Source organism: Pseudopipra pipra, chromosome W (genome assembly GCF_036250125.1).
Source record: "Pseudopipra pipra isolate bDixPip1 chromosome W, bDixPip1.hap1, whole genome shotgun sequence".
NCBI classification, from domain to species: Eukaryota; Metazoa; Chordata; class Aves; order Passeriformes; family Pipridae; genus Pseudopipra; species Pseudopipra pipra.
Genome location: NC_087580.1, coordinates 35,049,515 through 35,074,443, shown reverse-complemented (window position 1 = coordinate 35,074,443; position 24,929 = coordinate 35,049,515). Strand labels below are relative to the sequence as shown.

General features: G+C 50.8%; 2 protein-coding genes and 1 long non-coding RNA gene across 3 annotated transcripts in view; 1 reads left to right on the top strand and 2 right to left on the bottom strand.

Moving 5' to 3' along the window:
* LOC135405703 (uncharacterized) overlaps window positions 1-24,929 on the bottom strand; it is a 553,771-nt gene that overhangs the window by 319,306 nt on the left and 209,536 nt on the right. The gene's annotated exons all lie outside the window — the stretch shown is intronic.
* Window positions 5,682-6,657, top strand: LOC135405448 (olfactory receptor 14J1-like). The gene has a single exon (XM_064640144.1). It carries the CDS (start codon window positions 5,682-5,684, stop codon window positions 6,648-6,650), a length of 969 nt encoding a protein of 322 aa, XP_064496214.1. The 3' UTR covers window positions 6,651-6,657.
* LOC135404623 (olfactory receptor 14C36-like) lies at window positions 13,451-14,412 on the bottom strand. Its single transcript, XM_064639356.1, has one exon. It carries the CDS (start codon window positions 14,408-14,410, stop codon window positions 13,451-13,453), a length of 960 nt encoding a protein of 319 aa, XP_064495426.1. The 5' UTR covers window positions 14,411-14,412.

Genomic DNA, 24,929 nt, shown 5'->3' with positions numbered 1-24,929 from the left:
GTGCCCAGCACAGAGGGGCAATCAGTTCTCTGCTCCTGCTGGCCACACTCTTCTCCACAAAGGCCACGATGCCCTTGGCCTTCTTGCCCCCCTGGGCACACTCTGCCTCATATCCAGTCTCTGTCAAGCAGCACACCCAAGTCCCTTCCTGCTGAGCAGCTCTCCAGCCCCTCTGCCCCCAGCCTGGAGCGTTCCAGGGGGTTGTTGGGACCCAAGGGCAGGCCCTGACACTTGGCCTTATTGATCCAGCCTGTCCAGATCCCTCTGCAGAGTCTTCCTGCCCTCCAGCACATCCACACTCATACCCAGATCAGTCAGTCTCCCAAACAGGACAAAGTCTGACCACCAGCAGTCCAAGGTATCAGTTCTGCTGCCCCCTCCTTCCTCCACCCAGAATGGAAAACTCCATCATTTTGGGGTCTCTGTGTCCGTCAGCTCCGACCACCACATCCCTCACCAGTCACAGAATCATGGAATGGTTTGGGTTGGAAGGGACCTTAAAGAGCATTTCCGTCCAACCCCCTGCCATGGGCAGGGACACCTTCCACTAGACTCAGAGCTCAGAGCCCCATCCAACCTGGCCGTGAACACTTCCAGGGATGGGGCAGCCAGAACTTCTCTGAGCAACCTGTGCCAGGATCTCACTACCATCACAGTCCAGAAATTCTTCCTAATATCCCATCTAACCCTTCCCTTTCTCAGTGTGAAGCCATTCCCCTTGTCCTGTCACTCCAGGCTCTTGTAAATAGTCTCTGTCCATCTTTCTTGTTGGCTCCCTTCAGGCACTGCAAGGCCACAATTAGGTCAGCCCAAAGCCTTCTTTTCTCCAGCCTGAACAATCCCAATTCTCTCAGCCTTTCCTCACAGCAGAGCTGCTCCATCCCTCTGATCACTTTGATGGTCCCCTCTGGACTCGCTCCAGCAGGTCCATGTCCTTCCTGGGCTGGAGCCCAGAGCTGGAGGCAGCTCTGCAGGGGTGACAACATTACAGCCCTGTGTGTTCCAGCAAGGACACTGTGGAACCTCCTGGAGTAAAGGAGCCATTGTGACACTGTAGGGCCTTCTGGAGCCAAAGGATTCCTGGGACACTGTGGAATCTCATGGAACCAAGGGGACACTGTGATATGTGGGGCCTCCTAGAACCAAAGGAGTCCTGAGACATTTTGCAAACCCATGGAATCAAGGGTCCATTATCACACTGCAGAGCCTTACGAAGCCAAATGGACCCTGTGACTCTGTGGAACCTCGTGGAATCTAGTGGCCATTCCCACACTGTAAAACCTCATGGATACTCTCAGGTTCCCATTATTAAAAGACACCTCTGCCCAAATTCAGCTGCAAAGGAGACCATGTGCCAAAGTCAGCAGTCCAGGTTTGATTTAACAGTAAAGAGGAGGGAGAGAGAGAGAAAGAAATAGAAAGAGAGAGAAGAAGGGGGTGGTGGGAAGCCAGTGAGAGAGAGACAGAGATGAAGTAAATGTATCACACCATGGAGATCCCTGAGGCTCCCACCGGTCCTTCTTCACCCTGCTCTGCTCGGTGGAGGGTCCCCAAGTTGTGCTTCTGGGCTATCACTTTCGTACAGCCTAAGGCCCAGGTATTCAGGGGGGTAGATGCTGTTCCCACAGCTTGGGCTGGCACGTGGACAAGGACTTGCTTCCTTTCCCACACCTTGCCACGGTGGGAGTTTTTCCCATTTTGTTTCCAGTCTGCAGGTGGGAATCTTTGTCTGGATGGGTTCCCCAGACCTGCCTTACCAGCCCTGGCTTCCTGTTGGGGCTGTCTGCTCTTTCCCACAGTCTGCACAGTGCAATTCTGGCCTGGGAGCTTCTTCCAAAGCTTCACCTCTGTTTAGGCCTTGGAATTAAATGCCTTCCTGTTTGCCACCAGGGCTTATGTCTTGTGGTGCCCTATGGGATTTTCCTGCTTTGACAATGTTTTGAGACAGTTCATTGTGCCCTTCAAGTCCTTCCATGTGCACACACACACACCATTCTCACCAGTGTCTGGCCCTCCAAAGAACACAAGCCCTGATGATTTATAGCTCCCACTCTCCCTCCGCAACCAGAGCTCAGAGCTCCCTTGTGCCAGAAGCTTTAAAGATATTGTGCCTCATTCTGCCAAGACAACCCTTGGAAAAAAGTGTCCCTCTGTGTTTCCTGGGATAAGAGCACTCTACTGTCATCTTCCAAAACCTTGGAGAGGTCCCAGAGATCTCCCAGGAAGGAATTTGGGGCCTCAAACACATGACCCGTATATAGAGGCTGAGGACTCAGGGGTCAGTGGCATGAAGACTGAGGACAGTAGTGGAGTAGCCTGAGAGGTCTGGAAGGGGGGTGTCAGAGCTGGTGGAGCTTTTCTTCCTGTCAGAAAACAGCCTAAGAAAGAACTAGTGCCACCAAGGGCAGCTGGGGTGGCCTAGACTGGTGACAAGAAGTCAGAAATTTCCCTCCAAGGTCAGTGTTGTGGTGCAATATGTCACAAAGCAGGAGTCTGGATGAGCCCAAGGCTTTGTGTGTGCAGGAAGAGCCAGGGAGGACGCAGAGATGTCAGTGCAGGAAGGTACCAGCCAGGTGGGGCAGCCGGGGGGATGACGACAGCCTGCAGGGAAAGGGGCAGGGCATGGACACCGTAGGACAGCCTGGGCTGGAGAGGAGACAGGGAGGGGGAGAAGCTGAAAGGCCCTGACACAGCCACCTTCGGCAGGCCTTTGGCCATGGCTGCTGTCTGTGCCCCTGATGCCAGGAGGAGGGGAGTGGCCCTTGCAGCCCTGGGGCCTCAGGGCCTCCTTGTCCCTGCTCAGCAGCCTGGCAGGTGCCACCCCATGGTCCTGCCCTTGGCATTGCACATCCCACATCCCAGTGCCCCAGGAGGAGCCCTGAGGAATGAGGCAGGGACAGCATCTGCCTTCCCAGGGGCTGGGGGTCAGGGCTTGGCCCTTTGGATTAAGAAAACAAGTCAAGGTTTGTTCAGCATCAGAGCCACCTTTCCCTTGCTTGTCCATCCTTGTCATCACTGTCTGCAGATTTCTGCTCTAACTGGAACCTGGGGACACATTCTCAGTTGTGTCCCTCAGTGAGACTCATTAGCACTACAAGAAACTTCAGTGTTTCCATCTCACTTTGACTTCTTGAGAAGTTGTTTGAACTTCCTCTCAGGGACTGAGTCTCATGTAAACAACATCAAATCCCTCTGAGGGTCATTAAATGCCTGGGGCTGTTGCTGTGCTGCTGAGCTGGGCTGGGCTCCTGGCACACAGGGAGCTCCTGGTAACCAAGAAGAGCTTCAAAGAGACAGCTCTGCTGGTGAGCAGCTCCTCTGCACAGCCCAGCAGGGCTGAGGGCACTGCCTGCAGCACCCAGGGCACAGGAGAGAAGGCAGAGAGATGAGAGGCAGCCTGGGCTGGGAGGTTACTGAGCTCTCACTAGGCAAGAAACCTTCCCAGGATTTGAAGGAAGAATTCTCTGGCTGTAGGAAAGTTCAACTTGCCTTCTTGGAGGCACCTCCTAAAGCTGGCACATCCCACAGCTTCCAGGATCTTTCAGCAGGACTCTCCCAGTTGCTGCAGTGCAGGGGACGTGGCCATATGGCAGAGCAGGGCAGGAGCTGCAGGCAGCAAGGGCAGAGAGGAGAAGGGAGCAGGAGGTTCAAGGGATCCTGGGGTGGGAGGACAGGGCAGAGCTGCTCAGGGCAGGAACCTTGCCAGCCCTTTGCCACGGTCAGGCTGTGGCTGCAGAGCAGTGCAGGTGAGTTCCTGCAAGTGCCTCTCCCAGCTGCCAAATGGCAGCAGTGGCAGGAGCTGTCAGGATGGCTCTGCTGGATTTGCTGGGGTGCAGCAGGAGAAGCTGCTGCAGAGCAGGACTTGCTGCTGCCCCATCAGAGGCCCAGGGCCAGAAGGTTCCCTGTGCCAGGGCTGGCTGTGGGGTGGGAAGGTGGGGGTGCAGCCAGGGGTGCCCAGGGCTGTGGTGCAGAGCAGGGTCCTGCCCCCAGGGCTCTGTGTGCTGGGGCAGGGACTCTGCTGCCTGCCAGGGTCAGCTCTCAGCCCGGCCAAGGAGCTGCCACAGCCCTACAGGGAGAAGGGGTGGGTGGAAGGAGTGACCCCTCAGGGCAGGGCAGGGCTGGGCAGGGCCCTTCAGCTGCAGGCTCAGGGCTCCTCACAGCTTCAGCTCCACCTCCTCCATTTCCAGGGGCCCTTCTCAGGAAACACATCCCCCCAGAACACCTCCCCCTTCCCAGCCACCGCAGGCTGTCTGGGATCTGCTCTGCAGCCCCTGCCCAGGCAGAGCTGCCCCTGGGCACTGGGCTGGGGATGGCTCTGGCAGCACTGGCAGGGAGCTGAGCTGGGCACAGGCAGGGGCTGCTGGCAGGAACAGCTCCTCACCCAGAGACAGGCAGGCAGGGAGAGGCAGCTGCTGCCACAAGGGCTGGGCAGGGGGATGTGGGCCCCTCCCTGCTGTCCCTGTGGCACAGACCCCTTCCCTGAGCAGCTCCTGCCTGGGCTCCTTTCCCAGCCTAAGCAGAGCCTGTGCCCTCAGGCCCACAGGGGCTGGGCTGTGCATTGCCCTGCAGCAGCCAGAGCCCAGGCAAGGACAAGGCCCTGATTTCCAGCTGTCTCTCTGTGTCCCTCCTCCCTTGGGCAGCACTGTGGCATTTCACTCCCATCCCCTGCTGCCTGGGCTCTCCTTGTTCTCACCATTCGGTTTTCTGAGCCACTCTGGGGTTGGAGGGGGTAGATTCCTGTCCAGACACAACCCCTTTGGGTGCTGCTGTGGGGATGTGTCTCTGGGAGCCAAGTGCCCAAGTGCCCTCCAGGCACCTTCAGGGTCTTCAGCTGTTTGTCTGGGTGTCCTGCAGGGCTGCAGGTGCCCTCCAGAAGGGCACAGCTCTGCCATAGGATCTCTGTGCTGCACAGGATCCCCACAGAGAAAACTCCTCAGTGCTAAATCCATGGAAATGCTCTGGGCAGCTGTACTTGGGAGCTGCAATGATCCCTCTGTGTGGCAGTCTGGGAGGATAGAGATGAGATCCTAATCAGGCATCCTGAGGAAAGGCAAGCATTCTGTCAATCTGCTCTTTGAAACAGGATTCCTCTGCTCCTAGAAGTGCCTTGTTACTTTTTTAAGGGACTTCCTAAGGGTGATCCCCCTTTAGCTCTAAGCTGCCAGCCAGGGGCAGCTGTGAACAGGAAAGAAGGCCAGCGCTTGTCTCTGCACCAAGAAACCATCCCTTTGCCTCTCAGGGCTCACAAGATTGCACTTGGAGCACATCAGAAATGTCAGAAATTTCAACCATCCAAACTCCTCCTGGCAAGAGGAATTCGAACAAAACAAAGTCCCCCAAATCCCCTCTTTGTGTTCTGTCCTTGGGCAAACTGTGACCAGCAGTTCTGGAAACACTTTGATACATCACAAGTGCATTTAATTGGAGGTCACCCTGTGCTCCAAGTTGCCTCTCACTGCACAGCAAGAAGGATTCCTCGGGAGCCCATTCCAGGGTCCCTGCTCTCAGTGCCCCCTTCAGCCAGCAAATCCCAGAGCTCAGGGAGAGGGATGCAGAGAGATCTTCCTGAAAAGGGGCCCTGAATGTTGAATTGCTATGAGACATGCAAGATGTTTTGCTGATTGAGTCTGGCCTAATTCAGTTCTGCCTTTTTCTCCTCAACAGAAAACCTGAGGCATCAAATGTCCAACAGCAGCTCCATGCCCCAGTTCCTCCTCCTGGCATTTGCAGACAGAAGGGAGCTGCAGCTCCTGCACTTCTGGCTCTTCCTGGCCATCTCCCTGGCTGCCCTCCTGGGCAATGGCCTCATCCTCAGCGCCGTAGCCTGTGACCACCACCTGCACACCCCCATGGGCTTCTTCCTGCTCAACCTCTCCCTCACAGACCTGGGCTGCATCTGCACCACTGTCCCCAAAGCCATGCAAAATTCCCTCCAGAACAACACAACCATCTCCTACACAGGATGTGCTGCACAGGCCTTTTTCTTTTATTTCTTCATGTCAGCAGAGTTTTCCCTCCTCACCACCATGTGCTACGACCGCTACGTTGCCATCTGCAAACCCCTGCACTACGGGACCCTCCTGGGCAGCAGAGCTTGTGCCCACATGGCAGCAGCTGCCTGGGCCACTGCCTTTCTCAGTGCTCTGCTGCACACAGCCAATACATTTTCCCTGCCTCTGTGCCAGGGCAATGCCCTGGGCCAGTTCTTCTGTGAAATCCCACACATCCTCAAGCTCTCCTGCTCACAGTCCTATGTCAGGGAACTTGGGCTCATGGTGTTTGGTGTCTGTTTAGCATTTGGTTGTTTTGTTTTCATTGTTTTCTCCTATGTGCAGATCTTCAGGGCTGTGCTGAGGATCCCCTCTCAGCAGGGACGGCACAAAGCCTTTTCCACGTGCCTCCCTCACCTGACCGTGCTCTCCCTGTTCCTCAGCACTGCAGCATTTGCCTACCTGAAGCCCCCCTCCATCTCCTCCCCATCCCTGGATCTGGCACTATCAGTTCTGTACTCGGTGGTTCCTCCAGCACTGAACCCCTTCATCTACAGCCTGAGGAACCAGGAGCTCAAGGATGCCATGAGGAAACTGATAACTGGGTGTTTTTCAGAAGCAATAAACTCTCCTTCTTCTGCATGTTATGTACCTCGTTAAAGGCCAATCCTGTGATGTACTTCATTAAAGTCCCACCATATCTTCTGTATTTTATATTCCTGGTAGGGGTGTTATTTTGTGAGAATTTGTTCACATCAAAAAGTCTTTCTATATATAAAGATATATATAAAGATATATATAAAAAAGTGTATATACATATAAACACCATTTTCAATTCAGTGTTTGCCTTTCTAGCCTGGCCCACAGGCTGTACAAATTGGGAATTTTACTCACTGTGTGCTCAAACCAAATAAAGAACTCTGCAATGACTTGTTTACCTGACATCTTTCCTCTCTGACTTCTCTGCAGCTGCAGGGTCGGGGCCTCTGTGCAGAGCTGGGACAGAAAAGAGTCCCAGCAGAGCAGCACTGCCAGGGAGCAGCAGCCCTTCTCCTGCAGGGCCTCCTCTCCCTTCCCTTCCACACTGTCCTGCAGAGCCCTGTGTTGTTGGAGGCCTCAGTGCTCTGGCAGTCGGTGCCAGTCCTGCTGCAGGACTGTCCAGGGACTGCAGGCAGGGACAGCCACGGGCACTGCTGGCACAGAGCTGACCTCTGCAGCAGCACTGCCATCCTGCAGGGGCATCTCCTCAGGCCAGGGCCTCAAAGCTTCCATCTGCTTTCCACTTTGCTCTCCAGGATGTGCCCAACACAACGCCCTGCAGAGGAAAACAGCAGTGACCAGCACAAGGGTGGGAGTGCTCAGGGTGGGGGCACCCAGCAGTGCCCTGGCACAGCCAGCGCCGCTCCCAGCACTGGCCTCTCACCCCAGGCCATTGGGCTTGTTCTTCCCTCCAAGGAGGGACAGCAAATGACCAGCTCAGGAGTCCATGTTTGCACTGTATGCACAAGACATGCCCATGTGTCACGGCTTGGGGCTGGGGGGGTGGAAGGCTTAGACAAAGTTGATGGCAGAAGCCGTCTTGTTGAGCTACGAGGTGCACAAAGGACCCCCTTGCTTTCTAAATTCCTTCTCAGAGAGGAGCCTGGCTGTGGCTGAATCCAATCTCAGACTCAGAGTTTGATTTCAATTGAAGGAATTCTAGAGGTGTAATGCAATCACTTTGTCCTGCAGGTTTTAGTGATGAAAAATCTGAAATATTTTTATAAAATAATTATTTATTATGACAAATGAACAGACAATTGATCAGACAAATGAACAGACAAAAGACCTTAAACACAATTATTTCCTGCACAGTGTAAAAGCCAAAACCCCCTAGCAGTATAGTGTAAGATAGGACACTGGAGTCTATCAAAGTAACTGTATTAAAGCAATTGGATCAAAGGCAGCAAAAAGAAACAATCCTGAAGCAGAGATTGAGGTAACTCACCTCACAATGACAGGGGGTAGTTCTCTCTCTTTCACTTAACCCCTGGGCAGTGACCATGAAGAGCTGTCCCTGCTTCATGGCAGAAGCTTCACACACTTCACGGAAGTCTGTGGAAGAATCTGCCCCATGACAGTTGGACGGGGCTTTTATAGTTATCAAGGGTTTGACTGCTGAACATATTGGCAGGCCAGGGAGCAGCTTATCTGTCAAATCCTGTTCCAGAAAGCAGGATGTGTGTTTGAAGTTTCATGAAGCACTTTGAGTTTAGCACAATTCAACATTAAAAACAGGACCTTTGCACCAGCAGTAACTCACCACAGAGAGCTTGCATTGTTTGCATTCTCTGATCATTGTTTAGGTATTGTCAGAGCAGAGCATCCTGCCAGAAATGGCTCCTTGATTCCATGAGGTTGCAAAAACTCTGAGACCTCCTTTGGTTCCATGAGGTGCTGCAGTGTCACAATGGCTCCTTGATTCCAGGATGTTCCAAAATATCCCAGGGTTCCCTTGGCTCCAAGAGGCTCCCCAGTGTCCCACCGGCCCCTGGATTCCAGGAGGCCCTGCAGTGTCCCAATGGCCACTCGTTTCCAGGAGCCACAGCGGCTGCCGCCGGCGTCTGTGCCCGGAGCCGCCGCTCCCACGGGGCTGCCGCACTCACCGCCGGGGTTGCCGCTCGCGCAGCCGCCGCTCTGCCCCGGCTGCACCGGGACCCGGCACCGCCTCGGGCCTGCGCTGCCGCCTCAGCGGCCACAGGGACACAGGGATGGGGGACCTTTGCTCTGACACTGAGGGGGCCGGGCTTTGTTCTGCTGGGGTCTGGGCTTTAGGAAAATTGCTGTTCATTGTCATGCTGCACTGGAACACCTCCTGAATTCCAAAGGTTTCCTAATCCAGGGGCAGGGGTTTCTATGGCATCGGAGGTGCCGCCCCTCGGGACACATTGTCAATAAACCATCCAGCTGATTTGGATGGGTGTAAGAGCTGGGGAACACAGGATAATCAGTCATCCCCTGAAAACCTTGGAACATTCCCTACCTGAATCATAACCCAAATGGAACAGTTTGGATCCAATTCCCAAATAGTTTGGAAACTCCAGTCATTCCTGACACCAGGATGGAAATTCAGCAGATCACTAAAGCCAGTCCCCTTGGGAGCCCACAACCAGCGGGGCTGAGGGAGGCCCTGGCAGCTCCCCAGCACCTCCCTCTCAGTGGGACACCTCTGGCAGCCTCTCCCAGCTCGGGAACCCTCCAGTTTGCAACACTCCAAAGACCGTTGCTGATGCCCAGGAAAATTCTGATCCCCCTCCACAAACACTCCTCCAGCTGTGACCCTTGTCTGTTGGGAAAAACAAAGGGATTTGGGGGAGTGTTTCTCTGACAAGGGAATTTTGGAGAGGGACCTTTCCACACCCAGCTATTGATGTGTCCACACATCTCTGCCTGGGTGTGGGTGTTAATTGACTGTGGTGGGAATGTTGTTATTGGGAATCTCTAATTCAGTCACTGTTAAAATTGTAGCAAATGCTATTGAATCACTTAATAACTGTCAAACTGGTCAATAATTAAATGCCAGTAATCTCTTTTGCCCCCTTATATTTGTGTCCAAATCCTTTGCACCCTCACCGTCTTGCATCCATAGGCTCTGTGTAAATCATTCGTTTTCATCAAAAAATATGTATTTTTTGTGAGGTCCACTTTAAAATCTTCCTCCTTAGCTAAACTACAAAACAACTCCAATTAGTTGTTGATGTCTTAAAGACAAATAAAGAAAGAAAAACAATTTGTTTTTCAGTGTTTTAATGGGTCCCACAGTGTGTTTGGAGTTGCATCAGCTGTCAGTCCAAAATGGATCATGTCAGAACTGGTGAGGCTGGGGGGTGAGGAGCAAGGTTGATCATCCAGGGTCAGTGTGGATCTCCTGAGGAGACACTCAGCATCAAGATCACTTGGAGAACATCTCTGTCACCTCTTCTCTGAACTACAAAATTATCCATCAATGAATTAAAACAAAAAAAGTACAAAGTTCAAAGACTTGTTTTGAAATTGCCTTGAAGACAATTAAAGGAAGACAAAGAGATCCTGAGGGATTTCTGGAATTTAATGAGCCCCACAGTGTGTTTGCAGCCCAGCCCATGATCCTGAGGTACTGAGAGAAGATTGAAGCAGCTGCTGAAGAAGTCAGAAGCCAAACTGCAAGTGCCTTGAAGCATTGCTGGGCCCCACTGAGGGCAGGCACTGACAAAGCCTCCCCAGGGACTCCTTGGAGCAGCTCCTTGGAGGCCAGGAGTGCAGGCAGACAAAGGCTCTGGGCAGGCCCCTGCAATGCTGAGCAAAGCCTGCCTTGGTTTTGTGGAGCACAAAGGCCAAGGGCTGAGCCCCAGGCCCTGGCCCAGCAGATCCTGTCCCTCCCGGCTGGCTCAGGGCTGTTTGGGGGGCACTGGGATGGGAGGGGGAGGAACAACAAAGGCCCAAAACTGGGCAACCCCTGCCAGGCTCCTGAGGGAGGGGCGAGGCAGAAACCAAGGGCAGAACCTGCAAGGCAAGTTGCTTGTGGTGGCCTGAGTGGCAGAGGCAGCTGCCAGAGGCAAGGGGACAAAGGCCTGGGTGCCTTTGGGCCTTGCAGCCCTGCCAGAGCCCTTGGCCATCTCTCCTGCAGGCTGTCCTGCCCTGGCCCTGCTGCTGCTCTGGCCTTGCAGGCTGCACACACCCCTCCTGCTTTCCCACCCCCTCCCAGCAGCATTTCTAGACCCTCCCTGATGTCTCTGCACCAGCTCTGGCTGTTCCCTGGAACACAAAGCCATGGGCTGATCCTGACTCCCTCTGGGTCACCTCTTTCAGCACAAGGGTCCCCGTTGAGTGACATTTCTTTTTCCTCACCTTCAGTATGAACCTTCAGTACTACTCTTTGTGGAGATTTCATTCTATTTCCAATATGGAGAAAAGCTCCATCCTGTCAGATCTCCTCTAGACCCTCTCCAGTTCTTCCTCATTCCTCCAGAATGGGGAACCTCACAGACAGACAGACCAGTCCAGATGTGATGACCCCAGGGCTGAGTCCATGGAGGTGACAACTCCCTTGTCTGGGTGCCCACACTCCCCCTAAGGCAGCCCCATGTGCAGTTGGCCTTAAATCAAGGGGCCATTCTGATTCTTTGTAAAGTCACAGAATCAAGTGGCACCGTGACACTGCAGGGCCTCATGGAACCAAAGGAATGCAGGGACACTGTGGAATCTCATGGAACCAAGGGACCATTGTGACATGTGGGGTCTCGTTGGAACAAAAGGAACCCTGAGACATCTCAGATCCTCATGAAACCAAGGGCCCACTGTGCCTCCCCAGAACCCCATGGAATCAAGCAGAGCCGCTGCCTCCCCCCTGCTGCCGCACGGACCGGAGTCGCCGGCTCTGCCCCGCTTGGACACCTCTGGAGTCAATGTGTTCTTGGGCAGCACAACTTCTCTCAGACCAGAGAGTTTACCAGATTTTGCTTTCCCCCCTCTTTCCTGTGGATTTGTTTTTTGTTCTTTGTTCATTCAGGGGGAAAAGGGAGAAGGGAGGCACATGTTGATCCCTGTTTGTATCTCTTTACAAAAGGGAGTTGGGGCAGATGGGTAGAGAGGAGGCAATTTCTCTCTCTGTTGTTGCTTTGAACTGTTCTGTTGATATTGCTGTTTTTGCTGGTTTATTTCTTGTCAGTAAACTCTTATCTTTTAATTTATACATCCTTGTATTTTGTCTCCCTGTAGTGGTGGGAAATAAAAGGGGAGTGAATTCATTTTATTGGAGTTCCCACCCCAAAATGTGTCTTTAAACCAGGGGTTGCTCAAGAGCTCCCTGAAATTTGGCATCATTCACAAAGGACTTGAAAACACATTTTGTCCCAATGTACAGAGAGCTAATAAAGATGTTCTACAGTGGTGTTCAAGGTGTTGGTCACTGAGGGATTTCATCAGGAAGTTGCTGCCAAGAGGACTTTGTACCATGGATTTTATTGGACACTCTTCATTCAGCCAACATCCCATCCACTACATCTTCCACTTCTTCAGTCCAGCTCTCACCAGTTTGGCCATAAGGAGACCACAGCAGACCATATCAAAGACCTTGATAAAGTCTGGGCACACAACATCCCTTTCTTTTCCCTCCCACAGGGGTTCTGCAATCCCTGCCTTGTCCTTTCAATGCCTGGCAATGGCTGCAGGAGGACTTGCCCTATCCCCTTTCCTACTGAGCCTGAGCAGTCTGGAACTCTCCCAACCCTCCTTGCTGCCCTGTTTGCAGACTGGTTCCAGGTCTGCCTTTGCCAAGGCCCCAGGAAGCTCTGGGATGGCTCTGGCCTTTCCAAGGGTTTGGGAGAGGTCTGGACACTGCCCAGCCTTCTCAATATCCCTGACACCAAAACCTTTTCCATAGCCCACACTTCCGGAGGAGTGCCTAGGACACAACACAGGTTGTCCTGGTGGTTCCGGAGGATTAGAAGGGATTTCTTCCTAGAGACCAACCCCTCCAATTGCATTTGAGTGCAGCTGAAAGGTTTGCTCAGCATTTTCCCCGGTGCCTCCCTGCCCTGAAGGTTTCTGGCCATCAGGCTGGAGCTGAGGGGGTTGGGCAGGTGCCTAAGGAGGGGGTAGAACAAGGGCTGTGTCCAACTGTGCCAGGAGGGCTGTGCTGGGCAAGGAGGAGGAGGCTGCAGAAAACAGTGGCACTGGGGAGGTGAGAGGAGCAGGTGGAGAGACCTTGTGCCTGCCCACACTGAGCAGGAGCTGCCCCAGGATGGCAGCTCTGAAGCACTCCCAGGATGTCCTTGTGAACAGGAGGGGAAGACTGGATCTGAAAATGAAACCTGGAAAGCAGAGAGCAGGAGTTTCATGGTGTCACTGCAGGAGAGTTCCAGCCCTGGAGCAAGGACACAGAAGAAGTGATCCAGTACATGCACTGCCCTTAGAAGATCCCACAGCATCCTGGAGATGCTGTAAGGGAGCCCAGCTCTGCTTCAGGGCCTGTCCCTGCCTGTGCTCCAAGGGCTTCCACCCCCCAGGACTGTGCTCAGAGAGCACTCAGGCCTTACAGTGAGAAAGGGGCTCAGGAGGACAGTGTGGAAGTGGCAAGAGAGCAGCTCTGCAAAGACCAAGCCCTGCTGCTCCCTGGCAGTGCTGCTGGGCTGGGATTATTGTCCCCTTCCCAGTTTGCAAATACACCCTGTCCTGCAGTGTGTTGTCCTTTAGGAACATCTAAGAAGAAGGGTCTTGGACAAAGAAGGCACTGCAGGGTTCTTTATTTTGTTTAAATACTCAGCCAGTACAATTCATCATTTATACATCTCTGGGTCAAATTCAATGGGTAGACATGAAATTAGAAGGCAGATGCATAATAATATTTCATTGCACAGAAAATTATTGCAAGAACAACCTGATGACCTCCACAACAAACCTGAGCAGGAAGGCTGGGCCATTAAGGAGTCCCATTCTGAATGCTACACATCAGAAACCTGGCACATAATTGCTCCAGAAAAGCATCCAGTCATCATTTTTCTTATGGCATCCTTGACCTCCTGGTTCCTGAGGCTGTAGATGAGGGGGTTCAGTGCTGGAGGCACCACCGAGTACAGAACTGATAGTGCCAGATCCAGGGATGGGGAGGAGATGGAGGGGGGTTTGAGGTGGGATAACAGGACACTGCTGACAAACAGGGAGACCACAGCCAGGTGAGGGAGGCACGTGGAAAAGGCTTTGTGCCGTCCCTGCTGAGAGGGGATCCTCAGCACAGCCCTGAAGATCTGCACATAGGAGAAAACAATGAAAATGAAACAACTGAACACTAAACAGGCAATAACCATAAGAAGTCGAATTTCCCTGAGGTAGCCTGAGTGTGAGCAGGAGAGCTTGAGGATGTGTGGAATTTCACAGAAGAACTGGCCCAGGGCATTGCCCTGGCACAGGGGCAGGGAAAATGTACTGGCTGTGTGCAGCAGAGCATCGAGAAATCCAGTGGCCCAGGCAGCTGCTGCCATGTGGGCACAAGCTCTGCTGCCCAGGAGGGTCCCATAGTGCAGGGGTTTGCAGATGGCAACGTAGCGGTCGTAGCACATGATGGTGAGGAGGGAAAACTCTGCTGACATGAAAAAGAAAAGTAAAAAGACCTGAGCAACACATCCTGTGTAGGAGATGGTTGTGGTGTCCCAGAGGGAATTGTGCATGGCTTTGGGGACAGTGGTGCAGATGCAGCCCAGGTCTGTGAGGGAGAGGTTGAGCAGGAAGAAGTACCTGGGGGTGTGCAGGTGGTGGTCACAGGCTACGGCGCTGAGGATGAGGCCGTTGGCCAGGAGGGCAGCCAGGGAGATGGCCAGGAAGAGCCAGAAGTGCAGGAGCTGCAGCTCCCGCCTGTCTGCAAATGCCAGGAGGAGGAACTGGGGCATGGAGCTGCTGTTGGGCATTTGCTGTTCCTTAGCACAGGGTCTGTTCTGAAAAGGAAAGCACAGGGAACAATTAAGACAGCCCCCTCTCAGCAAAGCCAGGGCAGTTTTCAGGGAAATCCCCTCCAAGTCAAGGCATTTCTTTTCTCTGGTTTGGGCTCTCTGAGGGTGTTCTGAGGAGCAGGAGCTCTGCCCATGTGCTGCCAAGGACTCAGCTTTGCTCTGCTGCAGCGCAGACACGGAACTGGTTTGTGACAGCTCCCATGGTCACAGGGGATGTCACATGGAACCCAGCTTTGATGGAAAAGTTAAAATCCTGTGCTGTTGTCTTGGAGTAATTTGGGCTGCAGAAGAGAGGCACAGAGTATCCTTAAAATAATTTTCACTGGGTTTTTTGGTTGCAATGATAACACCTGGGGGTGTTTTTTTAGGGGCAAATTTTTCTGATGACAAAACTGAAGATTCTTGAGCCAGGACAGGCAGAAGGGCTGAGATCTCCGTTGCTTATTGCAGAGCCAGGAGAGCTGCAGTGCCTCTCAGCCTGTTTACCATCTGCCCTGCACTTTCCCTTGGGCTGCCTTGAAGAGGACTTCACACACAGATTCATCCTTAAAAACCCCACCAAGATCTGTGCTGAGAGCAGGGCAGTGCCGCTTGAAAGGGCAGCTCTGGGAAGTGTCCCCTGTGCCAGCCCAGAGGTGCAGCTGTGCTGGACAGAGCAGGACAGGAGCCCTCCTGCAGAGAAGCCAAGGGCTGGGACAGGAGAGTGCCCACCCCTAAGGGAAGGCTCAGCACTGCCCAGGATCCTGTGCTCATTTCTGTCACAGCCTGAAATATTCACCTCTGAGAGTAAAAGTTTGAATTTCAGTGCAGCCTCCTGAACTGAGAGAACAATGTCTCTGCTACGATGCCTGATCAGGAAACACACCTCAAGACTAATTCCTTTCCTGTAGCCCCTGTCTTTTCTGCAGCGATACATGGAAAAGATCCTCCTTCAGCTGCCAGGTTTGCTCCGTGCCCACAGTCCTTCTGCCCAAGCCCTGGGAGCAGCTCCCCGGGCCGGCTGAGAGCTGCCCCTGGCAGGCAGCAGAGTCCCTGCCCAGCACAGCACCCTGGGCTGCAGGACCCTGCTCTGCCCCACAGCCCTGGGCACCCCTGCCTGCACCCCTGGCTTCACAGCTCTTCCAAAGTGACCCAAAACAGCCCCTGCTCACCCATCCCATCAGCTGGGGCTGGGCCAGCTTTAGGAGATGCCTCCAGGAGCTGCCCCTGCACTGCCCTGCAGCCACAGACTCACCATGTGCAGCCCTGCCAAGATTCCTCCTGCAGGGAGCTCTGAACCATCCTGCCAGTGCTGAGCCCCTTGAAGCTCTGTGTGTGCCCTGCTGGTGTCCCTGAGCTGCCCTGGCAGTGCCCTCAGCCCTGCTGGGCTGTGCAGAGGAGCTGCTCACCAGCAGAGCTGTCTCTTTGAAGCTCTTCTTGCTTGCCAGGAGCTCCCTGTGTGCCAGGAGCCCAGCCCAGCTCAGCAGCACAGCAACAGCCCCAGACATTTAATGACCCCCTGGGGGGGTTGTCGTTGTTTACATGAGACTCAGTCCCTGAGAGGAAGTTCAAACAACTTCTCAAGAAGTCAAAATGAGATTGAAACACTAAAGTTTCTTGTAGTGCTAATGAGTCTCACTGAGGGACACAACTGAGAACGTGTCCCCAGATTCCAGTGAGAGCAGAAAACTGCAGACAGTGATGACAAGGATGGACAAGCAAGGGAAAGGTGGCTCTGATGCTGAAGAAACCTTGACTTGTTTTCCTAATCCAAAGGACCAAGCCCTGACCCGCAGCTCCTGGGAAGGCAGATCCTGTCCCTGCCTCATTCCTCAGGGCTCTTCCTGGGGCACTGGGATGTGGGATGTGCAATGCCAAGGGCAGGACCATGGGGTGGCACCTGCCAGGCTGCTGAGCAGGGACAAGGAGGCCATGAGGCCCCAGGGCTGCAAGGGGCACTCCCCTCCTCCTGGCATCAGGGGCACAGACAGCAGCCATGGCCAAAGGCCTGCAGAAGGTGGCTCTGTCAGGGCCTTTCAGCTTCTCCCCCTCCCTGTCTCCTCTCCAGCCCAGGCTGTCCTACGGTGTCCATGCCCTGCCCCTTTCCCTGCAGGCTGTCGTCATCCCCCTGGCTGCCCCACCTGGCTGGCACCTTCCTGCACTGACATCTCTGCGTCCTCCCTGGCTCTTCCTGCACACACAAAGCCTTGGGCTCATCCAGACTCCTTCTTTGTGACATATTGCACCACAACACTGACCTCAGAGGGAAATTTCTGACTTCTTGTCACCAGTCTAGGCCACCCCAGCTGCCCTTGGTGGCACTAGTTCTTTCTTAGGCTGTTTTCTGACAGGAAGAAAAGCTCCACCAGCTCTGACACCCCCCTTCCAGACCTCTCAGGCTGCTCCTCTACTGTCCTCAGTCTTTGCACCACTGACCCCTGTGTCCTCAGCCTCTTCATATGGGTCATGTGCTTGAGGCCCCAAATTCCTTCCTGAGGGATCTCTGGGACCTCTCCAAGGTTTTGGAAGATGACAATAGAGTGCTCTTATCCCAGGAAACACAGAGGGACACTTTTTTCCAAGGGTTGTCTTGTCAGAATGAGGCACAATCTCTTTAAACTTTCTGGGACAAGAGAGCTCTGAGCTCTGGGTATGGAGGGAGGTCCAAGTGCCAAACACTGGAGTGGGAGCTACAAATCGTCGGGTCTTGTGTTCTTTGGAGGGCCAGACACTGGTGAGAGTGGTGTGTGTGTGTGTGCACATGGAAGGACTTGAAGGGCACAATGAACTGTCTCAAAACACTGTCAAAGCAGGAAAATCCCATAAGGTGCCACAACACATAAGCACTGGTGGCAAACAGGAAGGCCTTTAATTCCAAGGCCTGAATGGAGGTGAAGCTTTGGAAGTAGCCCCCAGGACAGAATTGCACTGTGCAGAGTGTGGGAAAGAGCAGACAGCCCCAACAGGAAGCCAGGGCTGGTAAGGCAGGTCTGGGGAACCCATCCAGACAAAGATTCCCACCTGCAGACTGGAAGCACACAGGGCAAAACTCCCACCGTGGCAAGGTGTGGGAAAGGAAGCAAGTCCTTGTACAGGTGCCAGCCCAAACTGTGGGAACAGCATCTACCCCCCTGAATACCCGGGGCTTGGGCTGTATAAAAGTGATAGCCCAGAAGCACAACTTGGGGACCCTCCACTGAGCAGAGCAGGGTGAAGAAGGACCGATGGGAGCCTCAGGGATCTCCATGGTGTGATACATTTACTTCATCTCTGTCTCTCTCTCACTGGTTTCCCACCACCCCCTTCTTCTCTCTCTTTCCATTTCTTTCTCTCTCTCTACCTCCTATTTATTGTTAAATCAAAGCTACAGGGTCCATTTGGCTTCTTAAGGCTCTGCAGTGTGATAATGGACCCTTGATTCCATGGGTTTGCAAAATGTCTCAGGACTCCTTTGTTTCTAGGAGGCCCCACATATCACAGTGTCCCCTTGGTTCCATGAGATTCCAGTGTCCCAAGAATCCTTTGCTTCCATGGGACCCTGCAGTGTCACAATGGCCCCTTGATTCCATGAGGTTCCAAAGTGCCAATATGGGCCCTTGATTTCTTCAGGTCCTCAGTGTCCCAGGGTTCCTTTGTCTCCATGATGCTCTGCAGTGTCACAGTGGCCCCTTGATTCCATGAGGTTCTGAAAAGTCTCAGGGTTCCTTTGGTTCCATGAGGCCCTGCAGTTTCACAGTGGCCTAGTAATTCCATGTGGTTCCACATTGTCCCAGGGTTCCTTGTGTTCCATGAGGCCCTAAGGTTCCTCAGTGTCACAGTGGCCCCTGATTCTATGAGGTCCCAAAATGTCTCAGGGCTCCCTTGGTTTCATGAAGCCCTTCATGGCACAATGAACCCTTGGTTCCATGAGATTCCACAGTGTCCCAGGGTTCCTTTGGCTCCAGAAGGCCTTACAGTGTCACAATGGCCCCTTTACTCCAGGAGGTTCCACAGTGTCCTTGCTGGAACACACAGGGCTGTAATGTTGTCACCCCTGCAGAGCTGCCTCCAGCTCTGGGCTCCAGCACAGGAAGGACATGGACCTGTTGGAGCCAGTGCAGAGGGCACCAGCAAGAGGATCAGAGGGATGGAGCAGCTCTGCTGTGAGGAAAGGCTGAGAGAATTGAGATTGTTCAGGCTGGAGAAGAGAAGGCTTTGGGGTGACCTAATTGTGGCCTTGCAGTGCCTGAAGGGAGCCAACAAGAAAGATGGAGAGAGACTTTGGACAAGGGCCTGGAGTGACAGGACAAGGGGAATGGCTTCACACTGACAGAGGGAAGGGTTAGATGGGATATTAGGAAGAATTTCTGGACTGTGATGGTAGTGAGATACTGGCACAGGTTGCTCAGAGAAGTTCTGGCTGCCCCATCCCTGGAAGTGTTCATGGCCAGGTTGGATGGGGCTGTGAGCTCTGGGTCTAGTGGAAGGTGTCCCTGCCCATGGCAGGGGGTTGGACTGAGATGCTCTTTAAGGTCCCTTCCAACCCAAACCATTCCATGATTCTGTGACTGGTGGAGGATGTGGTGGTCAGAGCTGATGGGCACAGAGACCCCAAAATGATGGAGTTTTCCATTCTGGGTGGAGGAAGGAGGGGGCAGCAGGACTGACACTCTGGACTGCTGGTGGTCAGACTTTGTCCTGTTTGGGAGACTGGGTGTGAGTGTGGATGTGCTGGAGGGCAGGAAGGCTCTGCAGAGGGATCTGGACAGGCTGGATCAATAAGGCCAAGTGTCAGGGCCTGCACTTGGGTCCCAACAACCCCCTGGAACGTTCCAGGCTGGGGACAGAGGGGCTGGAGAGCTGCTCAGCAGGAAGGGACTTGGGGGTGCTGCTTGACAGTGACTGGATATGAGGCAGAGTGTGCCCAGGGGGGCAAGAAGGCCAAGGGCATCGTGGCCTTTGTGGAGAAGAGTGTGGCCAGCAGGAGCAGAGAACTGATTGCCCCTCTGTGCTGGGCACTGGGGAGGCCCCACCTGGAGTGCTGTGTCCAGTTCTGGCCCCTCAGTGCCAAAAGGCCCTTGAGGGGCTGGAGCGTGTCCAGAGAAGGGAACGGAGCTGGGGAAGGCTCTGGAAAACATGTCTGCTGAGGGACGGCTGAGGGAACTGGGCTTGTTGAGTCTGGAGAAGGGGAGGCTCAGGGGGGACCTCATTGCTCTCTGCAATGACCTGAAAGGAGGTTTTAGTGGGTGTGGGGGTCGGTCTCTTCTGCAAAGCCTTTAGTGACAGGAAGAGAGGAAATGGCCTGAAATTGCATCAGGCGAGGTTCATATTAGATATTCAAAAGCCCTTTTTCCCCTGAGAGAGTGCTCAGGCATTGGAACAAGTAGCCCAGGGAGGTGGTGGAGTCTCTGGAAGCATTCAGGTGGCATCTGGATGTAGAGCTTTGGGATGGGGTTTAGGGGTGATTCTGATGCTGCTGGGTTTACAGTTGGACTAGAAGATCTGGAAGGTCTCTTCCAACCTTGATGATTCTGTGATTCTCTGACCTGTCATCCCTGTTTGCAGGTTTGTGCTCTAACAAGACCCTGGGGATGTTTTCTCTGTTGGGTGGGTCCACAGAGATTGTGTTGTGTGAGCTTTTTTCCTCCACAATCAAAACAAGGAGTAATTAATGCTAAATCCAGCAGGTGGCTTTCAAGTAATAACTTGGTCCAGTTTTTCCAACTGTGTCCAAACAGGTGAGGAAAATCTGGAACTTTAGAAGGGTTATTTTTTTTACCTCATTAGCAGGATATCCAGGGGTGCACCAAGTGCCTTCCAGTGAGAAGCACAAGAGACCAGTAGACAGTGACAATATTGTTCTAATGTTAATCTCACTGGAGCACAGAGTGAGATCACATCTGAGTTATGTTTCTTTAATTAGTGATTGGGAATAAAGTCAAATCACATATTTGATGACCCTTTAGGATTTATTTCACACTCTTAACACTAAGGTATTTTGCAGCTGGACTTTGAATAAGGTTCCATGGTATATTGCAAATTTCTATCTCAAGTTAACACTCTACTTCTTCCCAAAGAAATTCTCAGCAGCTAACACCCTTGCATCATCTGGCTCTTTCACTGATGGCTTGAGCTTGTTGCTCCTTTGGGTAAATACCCATTTGACACAATGCACTGGGCAGCTTCTGCCAAGCGCCACTGAATCTCACTTCTTCCCTTGCCTTGAGGTCGTTGTGCTTTAAGAATCTGGCTGTTCAGATGCCCTGAAATGTCTCTAGTATTTCAAAGGGAAGAAGCTTCAAGATGTGCTGTTTGGCACACATGAAAAATGACCTGCCCAGAGAGCCATGGGAATGTAGGTGCTGCTCAGTAATGCCCCTTGACTGGGACAGGCACTGCTGATGATTTTTTCCTTCCCCTCTCTGATTCCATTCCCACTGTTTTGTACAGACTCCTTGGGGTCAGATTTTGCACTGTACAGTTTGATAAGTTAGTGCAGATGTGTGTTTGCAGGCATGTTCTTCTTCTGCATTCCCTGATCAAATTCAGGAAACTGATAGCTGGCTTGAGCTTTTTTTTTTCCTCCATAGTACTATTTTTATCTATTTCTCCAGAACAGCTTGAGAAAATGAAGGTACACTTAGCCCCAGTTTCCTTGCTGCTGTAATCTCTTGACCTTTTTTTCTTTTCCCCTCCCCCAAACTGAAACCCAAGTTCAGGAATGTGGTTGGAATTCCAGGCCCCAGTCTGGGGGAGGGGACACTTTCAGCCCCCAGGGGAAGAAGCCAATTGCTTTGTTTATCAACATGCAAAGGACAGCCCAGGATTTCTGGTTCTCCAAGCAGCAGCACTGGCAGGGAAGAGCTGCTGGCTTGGATGGAAGATAGTTGATAGAAAAGTAGTGATGGCTCACAGGGGGAGAGGAAAAACATGTTATTTGGGGGTGCAAAGGGGGGGAGATGACAAGCTAACAAGGTAGTGGAAGCCAGGAGAACAGGAAAAGGAGGGCTTAGAGGACACAGATCAGGACAGAAGGAGAGACCCTCATGTTTCAGCCCCTGAATATCAAATCTTAGGAGATAATGAAGGAAAGTAGAAATGAAGCTCACCTGTCCTTTGGTGAGTTTCCAAATGGATCAGCTGTCATATTTTAAGGAGGGTGTATTCCAGGGAACTTAACACAGAAAAGTGACCCCATCAAATGACACATGTATAGGGATTCATTATGGGTGATTTTTATATGAGAGAACACATACACATGCAAAGATTTGAAAGCATTTTGGAATAAAAAGTATTGAAAAAGAGCCAAATCTATAAAGACACACTTGGAGAGATACTCAGTACAAACAATATATTTGCATTTTCACGTTTTGCTCATGTGCACATGTAAATCAGTTTGTAGGACCTGTATTTTGAGTTCCTATAGTCATACAGAAAACTATACATAAAGACATCATATTGAAGTTCTGATTTTATCCCAAAATCTATGTTTATCAAATTGTTACTTAAAGATGTTCTATTACAGTACCATGCATTAGTACCTCTCATTTTAAAATGTGTTAAAAACAGATTTTTTTTTTGTCCCTGATGTTTCTACAGAGTACTTATATTTTACTCTTCATTTCAGAGCTCTTTAATCCAGTGCTCACAAGCCAATCTACATCTTGATGACAGAGTTCCCATTGAACAATACAGGCAGCATAATGCTACTGGTAATTAAGCTTTTACTGCCTGCTTTTCTACAGTGGTCTGAGCTGTAGTTTTGCTGTAGTGGTTCTGATTCCTAAATTTAAATGTATTTATACCATGTTTGTAGGAAGCAGGCCCACTCTTCACATCAGGTTAAGTACATAACACTGGAATCTCTCTGCTGTTAACAGACACAAACATGTCTATTGAACCTGTATACTTTGGAATTTGGTTCTGTTGCTCTATTTACTTGCTAAAATGCTTTTAAAAAGATCTGGAGAGGGCATTTGTGTTTCCATTTGTGAATGGTATTACTGCATTTTGAGGGTGTGCACTGATTTGTTTGGATCTAAAAGACTGCCATGTGCATCATGTCAGGGCTCCAGTCACAAAAGATTTTGTAAGAGTTGAGCTGTACTCTAAGAAATTATTGTCTTTCCAGTGTTGGTTGTTTTTTGTTTTTTTCTGGCCAGAAAAAGCCTGCATCTGTTTTTGCTGGTAGGGGCAGAAACACTTTGAACCTGGAAAATAAGTATGGTACCTTAGTTGTAATTTTAAGTAAAGGTAGTAGCTTTTGAGAGAAAAAATGCATTCCTAATTCATTACTGATTCTTTCAACATGGAATTCTGTGAGTATGTTTCAGTGCAAACAGTGTCTCTAAATTTGAGTATGGTCATTGTGCTGCAACAAGTTTAATCAGGGACCTTTCATGTGACAGAGAAGAACAACTCTGAGCTGGCTCTAAATGAGGCTGAGTTAGTCCACTCTAATCCCTGCACACTTACAGAGGAAATGGATCAGTTCTGGAGCTTTGATTTCTCTTTCTCATATCTAAATACACACATCTAAACATCCAAATGTTCACACATGGTGTATATATAATACATATATATATATATGTTAGGATGCAGCTCTAATCTGTACAGGAACACACAGAGCTGTATTCGCTCCCAGTTTCACCCATGATGTTAAGGAATGGATTTGAGCGCTCATTTTGTTAGGAATGTCTGGGGTTTTTTTCCTAGCTAAGTAGAAAAGGAGGCTTTAAATTTTTAAACAGTTAATTATATAGTTTTTTTGGGTTTATATATCACATTATATATACACACATATTCATATATGTGTGAATACACTATCCTGTGTCCCTTCTGTGTTCCGTGCTATGGAGTGACGATATTTTTGTTCTAAGCTAATTCACTGCTGCTGTTTTGGTTACAACTAATGTCAAGCAGAAAACCTGTAACATGCCAGAAACAGGCTACAGTGTGTTGAAGACACAGCTTATGTTTGATGGTGTGTAAATACAGAGAGTTAGTTGGGTTTATCTGATAGCCTGGCAGAAGGAGAGAGGAGCAGGACAAACTGGTTTCAGTACCTGTGCTGTTCAGACACCTGATAAGATGGAGAGTGCTTTGGAACTACTGATGTGCTTTGAATAAGAAAAGAATAATCAGGTCCATTGGCACTGGCTCATCAGGAAGGAAGTAAAATGCCAGCACTTTTACATGAGCAAAAGGAAATGTTTTAGGCACTTTGGGCCATTTTTCCCTTAAAATTAAATAGCAGGGTGCTTTTGAGTGTGCTGTAAGGAGTGGAAGGATTTATTACCTTGACAGAATGACAGGTGAATGTGTTCAGAGAGGAGTCCTCAGCAACAGTAACAGCTCTTTGGATAAGTGGCCACATCTATTCATGCTTTTGGTAGAGATTCAGGAATTCTCTCCTTTCTTTCTCCCTGAAGTGCAGTGGCTCACTTACAATGTGCAGTTTTTCAGAGTGTAACACACTTGTGCATTTTGTAATATCCTGGCAGCATGTTTGATATTGGGGGTGTAACAGGCTGTTCATAAAATAATGTTGGATCATTGACTGGTGTGTCCTCTGCCTTCAGTCCCTGGGTATTTTCATGTTCCAAAAAGAATATATCTCAGCCTGTGCTGGGAAGGGAAGGTGTGATTCACCATTAACTTACCCCAGCAGGCATGAAACATGCTCAGATGCACTATTATCTTCTCAAAGTTTTCTGATTTTTATTTCAGTACCTTTTCAAAATTGATTTCTAGGTTCTTTCACATGCTTACAATTAATTTGGGGATATTCAAATTCGATGAATGATAGTGCATGAAAATATTTGATTGATTTTGGATTCTAATTGATTCCTGCCAATGAGATCCCTGTGACACTCTGAAATCAATGATATGTGATTCAACCAAGGCACCACTGTTCTGTACATTAGGTAGCAGTTGGGAATTTAGGAACTAAATGTTCACAAGCTATAAATGGAGAAAATGTTTAGATTTCCATAGCCCTTTGTTTGGCATTTATTCACCCAAATATGTTTCTTGGGAAAGTTAGTTTTCCAAAGAGCAGGCTTTCAGTAAAAGAAAGGTCATTGATTTAAGGTCTATTAAATTTTAGCTAAAAACAACAGGCTCCATTGGGATGTAAAATAATTTAAGTATTTCCAGCAGGCAACCTTCATGCTTTAGAGCTGTTGCTCAAAGGTTTCATTCTTCTCTGAAGATGTCAACTGTAAATATAAAAATGCATCACTGAAAATGGAATGGTTCAAAGATTCTAACTGAAATAAAAATTCCTGCCTGGGGAAAGCACTATAATCAAAATAAAGTGCTCTTAACTTGTTTTTTCCTGTGGAGGCCGCATTTGAAAAGAGTGCTTCAAGGCAGCAGGGTTGGTAGGGAATGCCAATTTTTATCTATTTATTTATCTACTCTGCCCCACAGATGATGATAGTCCAGCTTTGGAATCAGCAACACACTTCAGCCACTAATACAAGGCAATATGTGAGCTGCTGCCACTTCCAAAATG